At 40.0% G+C, this 18,354-nt stretch overlaps 1 protein-coding gene across 1 annotated transcript in view; it reads right to left on the bottom strand.

Annotated features, from left to right (window-relative positions):
- The window catches only part of LOC126183377 (protein unc-79 homolog), an 852,060-nt gene that overhangs the window by 516,368 nt on the left and 317,338 nt on the right, over positions 1-18,354 (bottom strand). The window contains 2 exon segments of the mRNA XM_049925310.1: positions 1,023-1,204; positions 6,805-6,962. Coding sequence (XP_049781267.1) covers positions 1,023-1,204; positions 6,805-6,962 — 340 coding nt within the window.

Raw genomic sequence — 18,354 nt, 5'->3', positions numbered from 1 at the left:
TCCAGAATTGCTACAGAGCACTCCAGGAACACTCTTCTGAGTTTAAAAACTTCTGCTGGCCACCAAACTCGCCAGACATGAACATTATTGAGCATATGTGGGCTGCCTTGCAACTTTCTGTTCAGAAAAAATCTCCACTCCCTCATACTCTTATGGGTTCATGGACAGTCCTGCAGGATTCATGGTGTCAATTCCCTCCAGCACTACTTCAGACATTAGTCAAGTCCATGGCACATTGTGTTGCGGCATTTCCGTGTGCTCGCAGGAACCCTACACAATATTAGGCAGGTGTGTCAGTTTCTTTGACTTTTCAGTGTATATATTATGTAATGGGTAGATAATTTGAATTCAACTATCATGTTGACAGCAGGCAATAATTTAATGGGACAGATTTCAGATTATCTGAAGTGAAGATAAGCTAATGTTGTCTTCTTTGTTTTTTGACCTTTTTTCCACAGTTGCACATATACAAGTTGTGTAGGTTAACTGTCATATTTAGCAATTGTAATAAAAGTCTTATTAAGACCAGACATGTTTTGATTTATTTTAGAGCATTTTGAAATGGTCAGGTTTTTTGCATTTGTCTTCATCTTCCATGTGCATGTGTTGAGTTTTTGCACACAGCCCTTTCACTGCACTAAATACATTTATACTTTCATGTTGGGAAGTATCACTGTCCTCACAAAATGGGGAGACGACAAGGGTACTTCTCAATACAAAAGTGTAAATGTGTTAAGGGCAGTGAAAGTGCTGTGTGCAAAACTCAACACATACACATGGAGGATAAAGAATAATGCAATAAACAACATAAAACCTGACCACTTGAAGATGCTTAAAATAAAGCGAAATGCATCTGGTCTTGATAAGGCTTTTATTACAGTTGCTAAAGATTGCAATTAACCTACACAGCTTGAAGATAAGTACTTTGTCAGTTCTATGCTAGCTGTCAGAGATGGATGTGATGGAAGCACAATATTTTGAAAATGTTACACTGTACCTTGTCAGATACAGCTATAGCTCACCTTGATAGCAGTATCATGAAGAGTTCCAAGGTATAGAGTTGCTCTCTGCGCCACCTCCACATTTGCGTCATCCATACTAGAAATAAGGTAACAGAAAGCATTTGCCAGAGCTGACTGCAGTGGTTGAATGTTTCGTAGAGGTGTTGAATCCATGAAGCGAGCTATAACTGTAACTCTCTCAACTGAAAATGAAAAAAATATTCAATGACTTCTCACACATTACACCCACTGCTATTCCTGTTTTTTGCAAAGACTATGTAACCTATACTATCTAGTGACAAAATTAATACACTCCTGGAAATGGAAAAAAGAACACATTGACACCGGTGTGTCAGACCCACCATACTTGCTCCGGACACTGCGAGAGGGCTGTACAAGCAATGATCACACGCACGGCACAGCGGACACACCAGGAACCGCGGTGTTGGCCATCGAATGGCGCTAGCTGTGCAGCATTTGTGCACCGCCGCCGTCAGTGTCAGCCAGTTTGCCGTGGCATATGGAGCTCCATCGCAGTCTTTAACACTGGTAGCATGCCGCGACAGTGTGGACGTGAACCGTATGTGCAGTTGACGGACTTTGAGCGAGGGTGTATAGTGGGCATGCGGGAGGCCGGGTGGACGTACTGCCGAATTGCTCAACGTGTGGGGCGTGAGGTCTCCACAGTACATCGATGTTGTCGCCAGTGGTCGGCGGAAGGTGCACGTGCCCGTCGACCTGGGACCGGACCGCAGCGACGCACGGATGCACGCCAAGACCGTAGGATCCTACGCAGTGCTGTAGGGGACCGCACCGCCACTTCCCAGCAAATTAGGGACACTGTTGCTCCTGGGGTATCGGCGAGGACCATTCGCAACTGTCTCCATGAAGCTGGGCTACGGTCCCTCACACCGTTAGGCCGTCTTCCGCTCACGCCCCAACATCGTGCAGCCCGCCTCCAGTGGTATCGCGACAGGCGTGAATGGAGGGACGAATGGAGACGTGTCATCTTCAGCGATGAGAGTTGCTTCTGCCTTGGTGCCAAAGATGGTCGTATGCGTGTCTGGCGCCGTGCAGGTGAGTGCCACAATCAGGACTGCATACGACCGAGGCACACAGGGCCAACATGGTGTGGGGAGCGATCTCCTACACTGGCCGTACACCACTGGTGATCGTCGAGGGGACACTGAATAGTGCACGGTACATCCAAACCGTCATCGAACCCATCGTTCTACCATTCCTAGACCGGCAAGGGAACTTGCTGTTCCAACAGGACAATGCACGTCCGCATGTATCCCGTGCCACCCAACGTGCTCTAGAAGGTGTAAGTCAACTACCCTGGCCAGCAAGATCTCCGGATCTGTCCCCCATTGAGCATGTTTGGGACTGGATGAAGCGTCGTCTCACGCGGTCTGCACGTCCAGCACGAACGCTGGTCCAACTGAGGCGCCAGGTGGAAATGCCATGGCAAGCCGTTCCACAGGACTACATCCAGCATCTCTACGATCGTCTCCATGGGAGAATAGCAGCCTGCACTGCTGCGAAAGGTGGATATACACTGTACTAGTGCCGACATTGTGCATGCTCTGTTGCCTGTGTCTATGTGCCTGTGGTTCTGTCAGTGTGATCATGTGATGTATCTGACCCCAGGAATGTGTCAATAAAGTTTCCCCTTCCTGGGACAATGAATTCACGGTGTTCGTATTTCAATTTCCAGGAGTGTAGATTCCATATAGGGAATTTTGGAGTAGCATACAACTGGTTCAAATCATATTTTTCTAAGAGGTGTTGAAGGATGGAGCTAGAAGATACAGGCAGAGATTACTCATCAGCATACCAGAGAGTCAAGTACGTGTTGCAGGGGGGCCCATACTGGGACCACTGTTGTTGTTATTATTTATAAATGATATGCCAAGCAGCATATCAGCAGCAAATACAATATTGTTTGCTGATGACACAAGTCTGTTTGTTAAAGCTATGAATGAAAATCACCTACAGGAGAAAGTCACAATAGTCACAGAAGAAGCAAACACATAGTTTATGGATAACAGATTAATTGTGAAGAAAAAAAAAGTTTGGAAAAACTTCTGCTATATGACAAACAAACAATAAACCAACATAATAGCAGACACACTAAACACTTCATAATAAATTTTTAGGAGAATGGCAAGATGAAGCATTTAAGGTGGGAGAAACATATGGAACTGCTAAGCAAAAAACTAAGTCAGTACTGTTGTGATCTTAGAATGCTTAAAATGTTCTATAGTACAGATGCACTGTTATGTTCCCATTGTGCTCTAATATATAGTGTGTTAGGATGTGGCATCATGTTTTTGCAGGAGTATCTGTCTGGCCACACACTTATTTACATTTTAAAAGAGACTCTTACATGATATCTGTACCAGAACTGTGCCATAGTCTGTTATGTTTAGCCCACCATCCACATCATGCTTCCTATTATACAGGGGCTTTGGTTGCACTGTATTTGGAAAATTCTTCAATGAAGCCTAGCTGACCTCAAATATGCTTTATTATGATGCAACTTTAGCTTAATTTTGGATTTTATTTAAATGTTATTCCACCTGTCTGCATTCATGCTTTTGTGTCTCAATTTTCATATTTATGAAAAAATTTATGAAAAAATTATTTCAGTGAATAAACTGCTTATCTGTACTTGAAATTGTTGTCCACAATTGTGTTGGTCTTCTCCTATAGCTTTATCTTCATCTACATCTAAATAGGTACTCTGCAAGCCACTGTACAGAGCATGGTGGAGGTTAACTACTAGCCATTTCCCTTCCTGTTCCACCCACAAATAGATCAAGGGATAAACAACTATCTATATGCCTCCATATGAGCCCTAATTACTCATATCTTATCTTTGTGGTTCTAATGTGCAATATGTGTTGGCAGTAGTAGAATTGTTCATCAGTCAGCTTAAAATGCTCATTCTTTACATTTTAAGAAATTAAATCGTGTTTTTGTAAGTGTAAATTCAGTCAGTCTGTAGTGCAGTAGTTGCTTGTATTTTTTTTTTTTAGAATGCATCCGTTCATTCATTTAGTAAGGCAGTCAGCAAGGCCACAGCTCTCAGCTGGTATACATTTACAGTGTGGCAAGTTAAGTGTTTATGTTTTTCTGTTTCTTCTTCATAGCATATTTTATTTATTAAATTTTGTCCATGTTTTTCTGTTTAAGAGGTGCAATCTCACATTTTTGTAAGTGTAAAAGTCATTCAGTCATAGTGCAATAATTCCTCATTTATTTCGTTTTGAAGGCAATTGTCTGTTCGTTTAGTAAGGCAGTCAATGAAGTCGCAGCTCTTGGCTGATATACATCTACAGGATGGCAAGTTAAGTGTTTATCCTTTCTTTGTGTTCTTCACAGTACATTTATTAAATTTTGTGCATGTTATTCTGTTTAAGATGTTCAATCTCACTTTTTTGTATGGGTGAATTCATTAAGTCTGTAGCAAAATAATTGCTTGTTGAACAGCCAAGTACATAGCTCCTTAATGCATCAGTGTCCATTGGTGACATCAGGAGGGCAGCAAACTGTGTATCTAGGATTCTGTCTGCTTCTGTAGTTTACTTCTTCAGTTGGTCTTACTAGGATGGTTAGGATGTATGCATGCTGTGTACGGATGCAGGAGGTGTTGGTCACAGTTTGTGAACAGCAGAACGTGCTTTTGGCTATGGTCTGTCATCTTCAGGCTCCTGCCTAAGGCTGTAGGTGAGGTGAAAAATCTGGCTTGTGACATAGGGTACCTCAGGTGTGGCTTGTTTTGTCCATGGGCTCTGCTTCTGAAGCGCCTTCTAGTGAACCTGACACTGTGGATCCACCCTCAGAGCAGGGTGAGTGGCGTGGGGTAATGTGTTCGCATCGCTCAAGGTGGAGGGAAAATATGGAGACTGGCTGCCTAGCCTCACCCATTCACCCTGTGAAAAGATAGGTGGCCACTGCTGCAGCAGGATACAAGCAGGCACATGGGGGGAGGGGTTTACTTGTTATTGGGAGCGCCAACATTAGGCACGTTGTGGAGCTCCTTAGGCAGATAGCATTTAGGGCTGGAAAGAAAGCCAATGTACACTCAGTATGTCTGTCAGGGGCCTCATCTGAGACATGGAGGTGGCCTTGCCTGTGGCTATTGAGGGTGCAGGGTGCAGTTATCTGCAAGCTGTGGCTCACATCAGCACCAACGATGCATGTCACATGGGTTCTGAGGATATCCTCAGTTCATACATGCAGCTGGCAGTGATGGTGATGACTGCTAGCCTTATGTGGAGGGTGCAAGCACAGCTCACAATTTGTAGTATTGTTCCTGGAGTTGATTGGGATCCTTTGGTTTGGAGCAGGGTGGAGGGTCTCAACCAAAGGCTCTTTAATGGTCTTGGCTGCGGATTTCTAGACCTGTGTTATTGTGTGAGGATTTGTAGGACTCCCCTTGATAGGTCAGGGGTGCACTACACACAGGAGGCAGCTACTCAGGTAGCAGAGTACTTGTGGAGTGCACATGAGAGTTTTTTTTGGCTACGCAGTAGTTTGAGGTACTCTGTTGAACACTCACCAGTCAATATGCAGAAAAGGAAGTCAAATGGCATTCAGAATAAAGACACTTCAACTGTCATAATTTTATCAGTAAATTGTTGAAGTATTCATAATACAGTCCCCCATTTACTGCCTCCCCCCCTCCCCCCAGGAATGTTCCCCTGCTCAAATCTTTCTTGGAACCAAAAGCTGGCTGAAACCTCAAGTGGAAAGGTTCAAAATGGCTCTGAGCACTATGGGACTTAACATCTAAGGTCATCAGTCTCCTACAACTTAGAACTACTTAAATCTAACTAACTTAAGGACATCACACAACACCCAGTCATCACGAGGCAGAGAAAATGCCTGACCCCGCCGGGAATCGAACCCGGGAACCCGGGAAGTGGAAAGGTCTGAGATACTTAGCGAGTCATGGAATGTATAATAAAAGACAGATTAGAGGCCATAAGAAGGGGAATGTTCATTGCAATTGGCAAATATATTGTCTCTATTGAGGTCAAAGTTAAGTGTGACAGTGAAGTTATCTGGTCACATATAACATGTGTAGGTGAAGCCAAGTTAAATGCATGTTTTTGCATGTTTTTAACAGCTTCCCAATTCAGTTTTGACAGTTCTAGAGTCATTCAAAGAGAGTCTATGGTCAGCAGTGTGTAAATACTAAGCCCATGTAATACTAGTTGAATGTGACTTTAACCTACTGAGGTTTCCAGGGTTTCACTGTGGGGGTACAGACAGAGAGTCATGCAAAATAACCTTATGTGGTCTGAGGATGATTATTATTGACTAAAATTGATAGTATGAAGGTTATATTTTATAATCATAGACTGCAAATAGAAAAAAAAGATATTTGTATACTCCCTGTAATGCAGTGTATGTAAACACAACTATGCTGCAGCTTGTAATAACTGTTAGAACCAAATACATACACCAGCAGTAATGACTGGACATAACTCTTTGCCTGGAAGCTACATCCAAATAACACCTAGTAGCTACCAGGCTCAAGAGTATTACATGTTAAAGTGGGAAGTTATAACTACTCTGAATTGATGTGTCAAGTCATATGGGAGAAGATCTTCACTGAGAAGTTGAATGGAATACTTTTAGGAATAATAAGTTAAAGACTCTGACACATGGTATGTTTGGAATTGTCATAATGTTATACAATACACATTATTCTTTTTAGAAGACTCACATATGTAGAATATTTGTAGTTATCAGGATAATTCACATATTTTAAAAGGGGAATTCAACATACCTGCCACAAATCTCACTCTCCAGTCAGTACTTTGGAATTCCCTTTGAACTATTGGCCAGAAAACATCAGATCCAGAAGGTAGTGTAACACAATGAAGTAGAAGTGGTACACATACTTGACATATATGTGAGTGTTCAGCACTGCAGAGGTCCCAGAGGCTACAAAAGAAACACATTTTAAAATTACAATATATATCTATATTAGCACTACAAGAACATGAAACATACAAGATAGGTTCGGCTACTTTTTCACTTTTCCTTACATCTATCACCACTAGCAGATTAGTAGGCAGACAGGCACCTATTCCCTAATGCCTACAATTCCCAAAAAAGATAGTCTATATGCTCCTCTGTATTATTTCTATCAATCTGGAGGTTAATGAATTAAAACATTATTCAGTTCATAAAGCAACAAAAGGATTTGCCAGCATTTGTCTTTAGGGCATACAACTCAAAATACCAAATGACAGAAATCCATAAAAATACAATGCTTGACAAAAAAAGTGAAACACCCACAAGACATGGTCTGATGTAAATGTAACTTCATATCTGTATGCACCATCGGCACGTATGTAAATGACAGAGCTATAATTTTATGTGACAGTTAGAAAGACCACCAGAGTGCATAGGTGTTATTACCAGGCCTGGTAAGATATGAGGTTATTGAAAAGTCATGCACATCTGCTTCAAGAAGCAAAATAAACTGTGTAATGATGCAGTGGTACACAACACAGTTCACTGTATTTTCAAATAAAATAGGCTCAGAATTCAACAATGTGATGCAGCAAACCACACTCCAATTTTCTGAGAGTGAAAGTGTTTTTCATGAAAGGTAAGTAAATTTCCAGTTGACCTAATCATTGGATTCTGAGTATTCATATATCCAATAAGGTTAAATCATCCTCATCAGTAAAGAAAACCTGGGCCAGTTCAGCAATTCCATAGATGTCAACATATGACTGAGACCATGTATAGTAAGCTACACGCTTTTCTTTCTCTGGTGTCAATTCCTGCATAATATGAACATGATATACCTCAAATTTTATGTTTCAAACGCTTTGTGAGCACTGCCATATGAAATCTGAGATTGGCCTGACAATCCCTCTGAACTTTTTGGAAGCCAATGCAGCATCATATTCCTCACCTCAGCTATTTTAACATCATTAAAATGGTTGGCTTCCTGTTCCTCTTCATGTCTGAAACTGATCTGCATTCCTGGGCATGGGTAATTAACTTTGGTATTGTTGAATTGTTTGGCACAGTGTTATCTGGACATTTCCTAGAGAATGTGTCTACAACACGTGCATACAAACAACCGGTAAAGTACTGTTGAACAACAAAAAGTTGTTGCTCTTGAAAAACGACATGTTTACCAAGTAATGGTTCAAATGGCTCTGAGCACTATGGGACTTAACATCTATGGTCATCAGTCTGCTAGAACTTAGAACTACTTAAACATAACTAACCTAAGGACAGCACACAACACCCAGCCATCACGCGGCAGAGAAAATCCCTGACCCTGCCGGGAATCGAACCCAGGAACCCGGGCGTGGGAAGCGAGAACGCTACCGCACGACCACGAGATGCGGGCTACCAAGTAATGAACAGCACAGTACTACAGTTGTCATGGGACTACTACCCAGTACATTGGCATCTTCATTTGTTGCTAATAATACCTGTAGTGCTACCTTGAGGTGTCTCATCACATGAATGCTATGCAATTCCTATTTACACAAACACTTATTTTCATATGCACGAATTTCTGATTGCATTGGATATAAAGGATGTGAACCGTGTCAGATGTTGAATGATCACTGTGAAGGACATAGAGATTCTTTGTAGTTGTGAGAGACAGCAATATCTACACCTGACAGAATTTTGAAGGGTGTCTCCATTTAGCTCACTGAATGAATTGTGCAATATCCAGATTTTAGAGGCATCCGGATGTGACAGAGGCCTAATATTGCATTGCATGGGAGTGTGATTGCAGGAAAACATTTTGTCAAGGTTCTGGTTGACCAAATTTGATCATCACAAGGAAGGTTCACACCTTGCACATTGTACACCAAGCACATTGTAACCCATTCACCTGCCTGCCTGCCTGCCTGCCTGCCTGCCTGCCATCTGAGAACAAGTAATGGAGTCTCTGCAAAATTCTGTTTCATCCTGCACCATTGGTCTGAGATTACGCACAAATTTTTAAGTAATGTAATGAAAAAATTATTCCCTGAAATCAAATTGTTTATAAAATGTATCAGAGCTTCATCGTTGGAGTTTGTCATCTGCTTGCATCAGTTTGGCACAATTAATCATAGACAAGTAGCATACACACATGCGAGTCAAGATCAGAGAGACCAAATCCATCTATGCAATGTTTTATTATTTCTGGGTATCGTATTTGTATTTGCTTCTGCAGAATAATTGAAAATATCGGCCAAGGCAGTATTAATTGGAAGACTGCAGCAAGCAGTCTATAAGATAAGAGTCACCTGGGCACTGCAGCAAGTAGTGCCCAGGTGACTTATCTTATAGATGGAGGTGACAAGCAATTGCTGGTAAGTGTGTTGCAGCTCATAAGATATGGTTTGGAAGTTGAATACTATTCACTAATATCACCAGACAGAGATAGAGGCATGTTCTTGGTCTTCATATACATTTTCCTAACGTCACCTGACTTGAGCAGTAGGAATTAACAGATAAGTGAGACATTCATTTTAACTGACCAATTCAGCTCTTGTACTCTGTTGGTGAAAACCGATGCAAGTTCTGTTCATCTGCTCCCCCTGCCATTGCATGAGACTCAATGTACACATCCATGAAACTGAGTTTCTGGGCTAGCTAGCACCTTGGAGATCATGTTCCTTGCAAATGTCAAAACAACAAAGAGATAGAAAACTTACTGAATAATGGATAGTAATCACATTTTTTACTTAGTACTTTTGCCTCCTGACTCAGCACTGTGGCAAACTATGAAGACTTGTAGCTTAGCCATTGATGCTGCTCTGCCACACCTGCCACCTTCATCACCATCATCATCATCATAGCTATCAACAATGTGGTGAGCTCCTTTGTAACTGAAATATGTAAGTCTGACAAATATATATTTCACTATTAACACTCCAATAACTCATATATGCAGCAGATGGAGGGAGATAAAAGAGTTGAAATTTGACACATGGGGGAGGGGGAGTAAGTAATCTTCTGCTTACACAATATATCATTACAATATGTTTCTTATCTATGCGTTAATGGTATTGAATGGTATTCAACCACCATCAAAGACCAACTTTTAGAAAAACTGAAAACTTTCCAGGTTCAAGTTTCCAGATGGGCATTAAAAGAAATCATGAAATTTTTCACTAACATTAATATAAATAAGCGATTTTATTGGGGAATGCACAGAAAACTGGACAATGCATCTAATTATATTCCTTATTCTGAGGTATTTAACTTTGCTAATATATCATTTCCTAATGAATTGAATCGTGTAGGAATATTTGAGAGAAACAATGTAAATATATCTGTTACTAAGTCTTGAGTACTCTCAGCATAAGTGGATGTTACAGGATGGACGGAAGAGGAAAACAAAGAAGAAAAGTTTACAGTGCTTCTGATGTATTTTTTGAGACATGATAAATGTGAGAAGCATCTCATTCCCTTAATGCTTCCTGCAGCAAACACAGAAATTTACCATTTCTGCTAGATTAAAAACCTTTCAAAACTAGCACGTAATATTATTACTGCTCATCAGCATCAAATTGAAGAATATGAAAGCTGTTTATGATCTTTTTATTCTAAAGACATGCTGGCTGCACATTTAATTGATTGTTCACAGTTCAAACTGGTCAGAAGTATCATGCTCCAAGCAGAAAATCAGTTCATAAAATCTAAGTCATGATTAAAACTACTAGTTGTCACATAAGCACACACTGAATTCTTACTAGAACTGGGGGTTAGTACAAAAATTGTGCATAAACCATGTAGTATAGCTTTTTATGTGCACTGCAGTTACAGCCATGAATATGCAGGTTTTCAACTGTACTGAAGTGCAGATTACACGGAATGGTTTAGCAAACAGCTGTATATGTTTGCTGATGGAATACAAAATTAATTGTTGCACAGTAATGAGATAATTATTAGTGCCAAAAGGGGAGAGGCATTTCAAAGAATGCTTCAAGCAAATAAGTGTGAAATACAGTGACCAGCATTTTAAAGTCAGATTTTATAGAGCCACACATGAGAGCTGCAGTTTAAATTCAGGACTGTTTTAACAAAATTCAACAAACACCTTTTTTTTCAAAATGTGTTACTTAACAGATTCTGATACTTTAATATGAGCCTCACACAATGGCTAAAAGAAAATATAACAAAACTGAATATTTGCTGTTTTACAAGCAGCCTGAATGTAGCAACTTCCACAAAACTGAATATCTTCATTTTTCAAGATTCTACAAAACTAACCCTTGAATTTTAGAGCATAAAATTTAAAATTTAAGTTTAATAGCCTTGGTGTTCAAATGTTTTTCTTGTCAGGCAATCATGTGACATCTGCTTATTAAATGTTTGTTGGACAACAATGCATACTGTCCCATTTAATTCTCTTTCATGTTCAAACACTGTTTTACTACAAGATTAGTAGCTGTTGTAGTATGCTCTTATTAGGACATTAGAAGATTCAGAATATTCTGAAACAATTCAGGTACTGAAAAGTGCAACATAAATGTCAAAAGAGTGAGAACTTCATGACTATACCCTCAAACGAATATCTGAATACAATTTGTAATCATATTGAAAGAACAAAGGAAACAACAAGCAAAACAGGCTGTTTGTGTATCAATGAACTTTTTCATTTTAGGGACAGCATGTACATTAATAAAACAAAAGCTGACCAGGATAATTCTGTACTATGGTTACTGTAGGCAAATTGGACTTTTGCTGGCCAATAAATATGCAGAACATGAAACTAATTTTAATCAACATTGCACATCCCACATAAAAGTTAAATGAGTTTTCAATGATTTCTGGTTAGTGTTAAACTTTTGTGGACCAAAAAACCATGAAGTATTAGTACTTTTTTCGGTTTTTCACTTATAATGCTAAAACAATACATCCTGCAGAAAATTTCCAAAACACCCTAACGATAGAGCATAAAATTTTGCGTAGAATTACCTACCACTTTTTACCAGTTTGGGCAAAAAGTGAGTGACATTCATATTCCAATGCCTGTAACTTAACTCATGAAAGTTATAGAGCATCAGTTTCTGCATAAAAACAGCTCCTAAATTTGAAATTCACTCACTCATTTGCAAAGATACAAACAATTAAGCCCTTCTGACAACAATATAACAACAAATGTTTAAATGTACATCACAGCAACTAATGAATAAATATCATTCACAATTTTTTTCTATTTTCTAATCTCAATTTACAGATTTCAGTATCTGATTTCTTTGTAAAAACACACTTTACATCAAGAACACTTACATTTACTAGTTGAGTTACAAATTTAAGGATTGTATTTTTATTAAAATTTTCAGTTTTTTCATCCATTGCTTATTTCCAAGGCTTTGACTCATTATTAGTCATCACCTCCTCATAGTTTCTAGTCTCTGAGCACTACACAATTTTATGGAAGTGAAGTTATTCATGAGAAAATCTTTATATCTTTGGACACACTATTTGACCTTCTCAACTCACATACTTGTTTATCATTGCTTGAACTCCCTTCAGTACATGTTTCTCCCACTTCCTCAATTACAGATTCACTGTCTATGCTTTCGCACTCAGAATCACTCCATGTTTGCTCCCTTAATCAGGGTCCTTTAGATCAATAAACCTGATATTCTCTTCCGCAAAATCAACATGTCTGGCAATGATAACTCTATTGTTAATCAGTATTCTGTATCCAACTTCACTCTAGCTTATCAACATTCCCAAGTCTGCTTTACAATCCCAGTCTGACTTTCTCAAATGTTCTGGTAAACATACAAATATCCTATTTCTATACAACTTTAAATGTTTAAAATCAGGTTTCCTCTGAAACAAAATCTATAAGAAGTTATACTTTCAACAGCCCCCCCCCCCCCCCCCCCATGAACCATGGACCTTGCCGCTGGTGGGGAGGCTTGCGTGCCTCAGCGATACAGATGGCCGTACCGTAGGTGCAACCACAACGGAGGGGTGTCTGTTGAGAGGCCAGACAAACATGTGGTTCCTGAAGAGGGGCAGCAGCCTTTTCAGTAGTTGCAGGGGCAACAGTCTGGATGATTGACTGATCTGGCCTTGTAACATTAACCAAAACGGCCTTGCTGTGCTGGTACTGCGAACGGCTGAAAGCAAGGGGAAACTACAGCCGTAATTTTTCCCGAGGACATGCAGCTCTACTGTATGATTAAATGATGATGGCGTCCTCTTGGGTAAAATATTCCGGAGGTAAAATAGTCCCCCATTCAGATCTCCGGGCGGGGACTACTCAGGAGGACGTCGTTATCAGGAGAAGGAAAACTGGCGTTCTACGGATCGGAGCGTGGAATGTCAGATCCCTTAATCGGGCAGGTAGGTTAGAAAATTTAAAAAGGGAAATGGATAGGTTAAAGTTAGATATAGTGGGAATTAGTGAAGTTCGGTGGCAGGAGGAACAAGACTTTTGGTCAGGTGATTACAGGGTTATAAATACAAAATCAAATAGGGGTAATGCAGGAGTAGGTTTAATAATGAATAAAAAAGTAGGAGTGCGGGTTAGCTACTACAAACAGCATAGTGAACACATTATTGTGGCCAAGATAGACACAAAGCCCATGCCTACTACAGTAGTACAAGTTTATATGCCAACTACCTCTGCAGATGATGAAGAAATAGATGAAATGTATGACGAGATAAAAGAAATTATTCAGGTAGTGAAGGGAGACGAAAATTTAATAGTCATGGGTGACTGGAATTCGTCAGTAGGAAAAGGGAGAGAAGGAAACATAGTAGGTGAATATGGATTGGGGGGAAGGAATGAAAGAGGAAACCGCCTTGTAGAATTTTGCACAGAGCATAACTTAATCATAGCCAACACTTGGTTCAAGAATCATAAAAGAAGGTTGTATACCTGGAAGAACCCTGGAGATACTAAAAGGTATCAGATAGATTATATAATGGTAAGACAGAGATTTAGAAACCAGGTTTTAAATTGTAAGACATTTCCTGGGGCAGATGTGGATTCTGACCACAATCTATTGGTTATGAACTGCAGATTGAAACTGAAGAAACTGCAAAAAGGTGGGAATTTAAGGAGATGGGACTTGGATAAACTGAAAGAACCAGAGGTTGTAGAGAGTCTCAGGGAGAGCATAAGGGAACAATTGACAGGAATGGGGGAAAGAAATACAGTAGAAGAAGAATGGGTAGCTCTGAGGGATGAAGTAGTGAAGGCAGCAGAGGATCAAGTACGTAAAAAGACGAGGGCTAATAGAAATCCTTGGGTAACAGAAGAAATATTGAATTTAATTGATGAAAGGAGAAAATATAAAAATGCAGTAAATGAAGCAGGCAAAAAGGAATACAAACGTCTCAAAAATGATATCGAAAGGAAGTGCAAAATGGCTAAGCAGGGATGGCTAGAGGACAAATGTAAGGATGTAGAGGCTTGTCACACTAGGGGTAAGATAGATACTGCCTACAGGAAAATTAAAGAGACCTTTGGAGAGAAGAGAACCACTTGTATGAATATCAAGAGCTCAGATGGCAAACCAGTTCTAAGCAAAGAAGGGAAGGCAGAAAGGTGGAAGGAGTATATAGAGGGTTTATACAAGGGCGATGTACTTGAGGACAATATTATGGAAATGGAAGAGGATGTAGATGAAGACGAAATGGGAGATAAGATACTGTGTGAAGAGTTTGACAGAGCACTGAAAGACCTGAGTTGAAACAAGGCCCCGGGAGTAGACAACATTCCATTTGAACTACTGATGGCCTCGGGAGAGCCAGTCATGACAAAACTCTACCATCTGGTGAGCACGATGTATGAGACAGGCGAAATACCCTCAGACTTCAAGAAGAATATAATAATTCCAATCCCAAAGAAAGCAGGTGTTGACAGATGTGAAAATTACCGAACTATCAGTTTAATAAGTCACAGCTGCAAAATACTAACGCGAATTCTTTACAGACGAATGGAAAAACTGGTAGAAGCCGACCTCGGGGAAGATCAGTTTGGATTCCGTAGAAATGTTGGAACACGTGAGGCAATATTGACCTTACGACTTATCTTAGAAGAAAGATTAAGAAAAGGCAAACCTACGTTTCTAGCATTTGTAGACTTAGAGAAAGCTTTTGACAATGTTAACTGGAATACTCTCTTTCAAATTCTGAAGGTGGCAGGGGTAAAATACAGGGAGCGAAAGGCTATTTACAGTTTATACAGAAACCAGATGGCAGTTATAAGAGTCGAGGGGCATGAAAGGGAAGCAGTGGTTGGGAAAGGAGTGAGACAGGGTTGTAGCCTCTCCCCAATGTTATTCAATCTGTATATTGAGCAAGCAGTAAAGGAAACAAAAGAAAAATTTGGAGTAGGTATTAAAATTCATGGAGAAGTAGTAAAAACTTTGAGGTTCGCCGATGACATTGTAATTCTGTCAGAGACAGCAAAGGACTTGGAAGAGCAGTTGAACGGAATGGACAGTGTCTTGAAAGGAGGATATAAGATGAACATCAACAAAAGCAAAACGAGGATAATGGAATGTAGTCAAATTAAGTCGGGTGATGCTGAGGGAATTAGATTAGGAAATGAGACACTGAAAGTAGTAAAGGAGTTTTGCTATTTAGGGAGTAAAATAACCGATGATGGTCGAAGTAGAGAGGATATAAAATGTAGACTGGCAATGGCAAGGAAAGCGTTTCTCAAGAAGAGGAATTTGTTAACATCGAGTATAGATTTAAGTATCAGGAAGTCGTTTCTGAAAGTATTTGTATGGAGTGTAGCCATGTATGGAAGTGAAACATGGACGATAACTAGTTTGGACAAGAAGAGAATAGAAGCTTTCGAAATGTGGTGCTACAGAAGAATGCTGAAGATAAGGTGGGTAGATCACGTAACTAATGAGGAGGTATTGAATAGGATTGGGGAGAAGAGAAGTTTGTGGCACAGCTTGACTAGAAGAAGGGATCGGTTGGTAGGACATGTTTTGAGGCATCAAGGGATCACAAATTTAGCATTGGAGGGCAGTGTGGAGGGTAAAAATCGTAGAGGGAGACCAAGAGATGAATACACTAAGCAGATTCAGAAGGATGTAGGTTGCAGTAGATACTGTGAGATGAAGAAGCTTGCACAGGATAGAGTAGCATGGAGAGCTGCATCAAACCAGTCTCAGGACTGAAGACCACAACAACAACAACAACTTTCAACAGTAATAGCTAAAGTTCTGTTTTTAAGTTACATAGCTGTGAAAACTGCTTGAGGCCAAAATCTTCTGTCTACTCTCACTTCAGCTAACAAGCATCATGACATATCAATAACTGATATGTTGTATCTTACAGCTCCACCATTTAATTCAAGTACATAGGAGGAAACATATTTAAAGTCATTCCTTGCCATCTTATAAACTGATAAACTTCTGAACTTAAATATTCTTTACTACTGTCACATTTCAATATCTTCATAATTTTACTGGTTAATGTTTCAGTTTCATTGACATATTCCACAAATCAATCACAAACTTGAGTTTTAAATTTTATAGTGAAGACTCTAGTTGCTTTACTATAATCATCAATTAAAAGTAGGAAAATAATTTTCTTCGAGCAAACTGTGAGATGAGTGAGACCAATTTAAATCTGTATGATTGACCACCACCGTTTCTTTCACTTCGCTTCTGTTGTTTTCAAAAGGTAAATTGTGCATTTCATTTTCAATACGACATTTACATTCATAAAATCTGATTCTAAATTTGTTGGCATTCATCTGCTAACTGATGTTTGCACAACATAAACAAACTGTTAAAATATACATATTCCAGTGTATAATGCCACTTCTCCTTTAGTGACATATTATCCTCACTAGTCACACTATTTAAATTAATCTCTTTGTTAAAAAGTCTACTAGTCATTTTATACAGCCTATCTTCTTTCAAAACAATCACAATTAAATTATTGTATTTAGCATAGAGATATAGCTGATAGATATAATTTTGTGTTTTCTGTTATTCTAACATAACTAATCAAATTCCTGCTCATGTTCTTTACATGAAATGCATTTTTAATTTCAGTTGGAATCATGTAATCATAAACTAGAAAATAACTAATTATATTTCCTGTTTCTATAGCTTGCAAAAGTTTGCCGTCTTCATTTGTTCATTCACGGGCTCATTTAAATTTATACACTCAGAAAAATAATTTTCATTATTAACAACATGATCTGTGCAATCACCAATTAATCTGTGTATTCAAAATATCCACGGGTGTACTGCTGGTCTACTGTGTCCAATGGGCACAATATTTTGGCGATCATACATGTCGCCATCATCAGGTGAACTGATGGACTGAGCTCCTGTGAACGTGCTGGCATGAAGATGCGTACGCTATGGCTGCTCAGAGGGAACTGGGTTTTTTTGCAGCAGAGGCTGATTCAAATACCCTCCGCCCGCGGCGCGCTTCCTTCCCTGTCCGCGCCCCGCGCCACAGTCGCACGGTGCAACAGATTGCAACGGCGTCTGAGATGAAGTTGGAGTGATGGCTCTGTCCACCATGGTCATCACAACTATACATTTGCTCGAATTACTCTTGATTAACCCAATCGCTGGTTCCCAAGCCTTGCTAAGATTATAGCCACAGTCACGGTGTATGAGGTCGTCATTGGTGCAAATTTCGATGGCCTCTCTAACAACGCTGTCCCAGTATCTCGACATCTATACCAGAATCCTCGTGCGTTCATACTCCATAGCGTGATTTTCTGACAAAGAATATTCAGCGACCACTGACTTGCTTGGATACATCAGTTGAGTGTGCCTCTGGTGTTCACGGCATCAATCCTTGACGGTACACATCGTCTGATGAATATGACTTGCCACATTGACACAGAATCTGTTACACACCGGCCTTCCTCAAACTGAGGTCATCTTTGGTGCTCCCCACCAGTGCACGAGTTTTATTAAGAGGACAAAACACAGTTCTGACCCGGTGTTTCTTCAAAATTTGTGCAATTTTCCCCAAGAGTGCACCTGTATATGGAATAAATGCAGTGCCTACCTCCTCCCTCGTGATTTCATCCATCTCAACAGGTTGTGCTGTAGTGGCAGATTCAACGTGCTCTCCTCCCAACCACATTTTCTGGAAGTACTGTTCTTTGAGGGAGTTTATCACCACCAGCAATGCTTCTTGAATCCTCTATAGAATGTCGAACTGACAGCCTTTGAACTTGAGTTTCAGTTTTGAGAATAGCACAGAGTCACAAGGTGCCAAATCTGGTGAGTACGGTGGGTGGATGCAACCACCATGTTGTTTTTTGCCAAAAAGATCCTGGTGTACAAGGCTGTGTGACAGGGCATGTTGTCATGATGCAGCAGCCAGTTCCCTT

This window comes from Schistocerca cancellata, chromosome 4 (assembly GCF_023864275.1).
Source record: "Schistocerca cancellata isolate TAMUIC-IGC-003103 chromosome 4, iqSchCanc2.1, whole genome shotgun sequence".
NCBI lineage: Eukaryota > Metazoa > Arthropoda > Insecta > Orthoptera > Acrididae > Schistocerca > Schistocerca cancellata.
The sequence above is the reverse complement of the archived record's forward strand: the minus strand, read 5'-3'. Positions and strand labels throughout refer to the sequence as shown.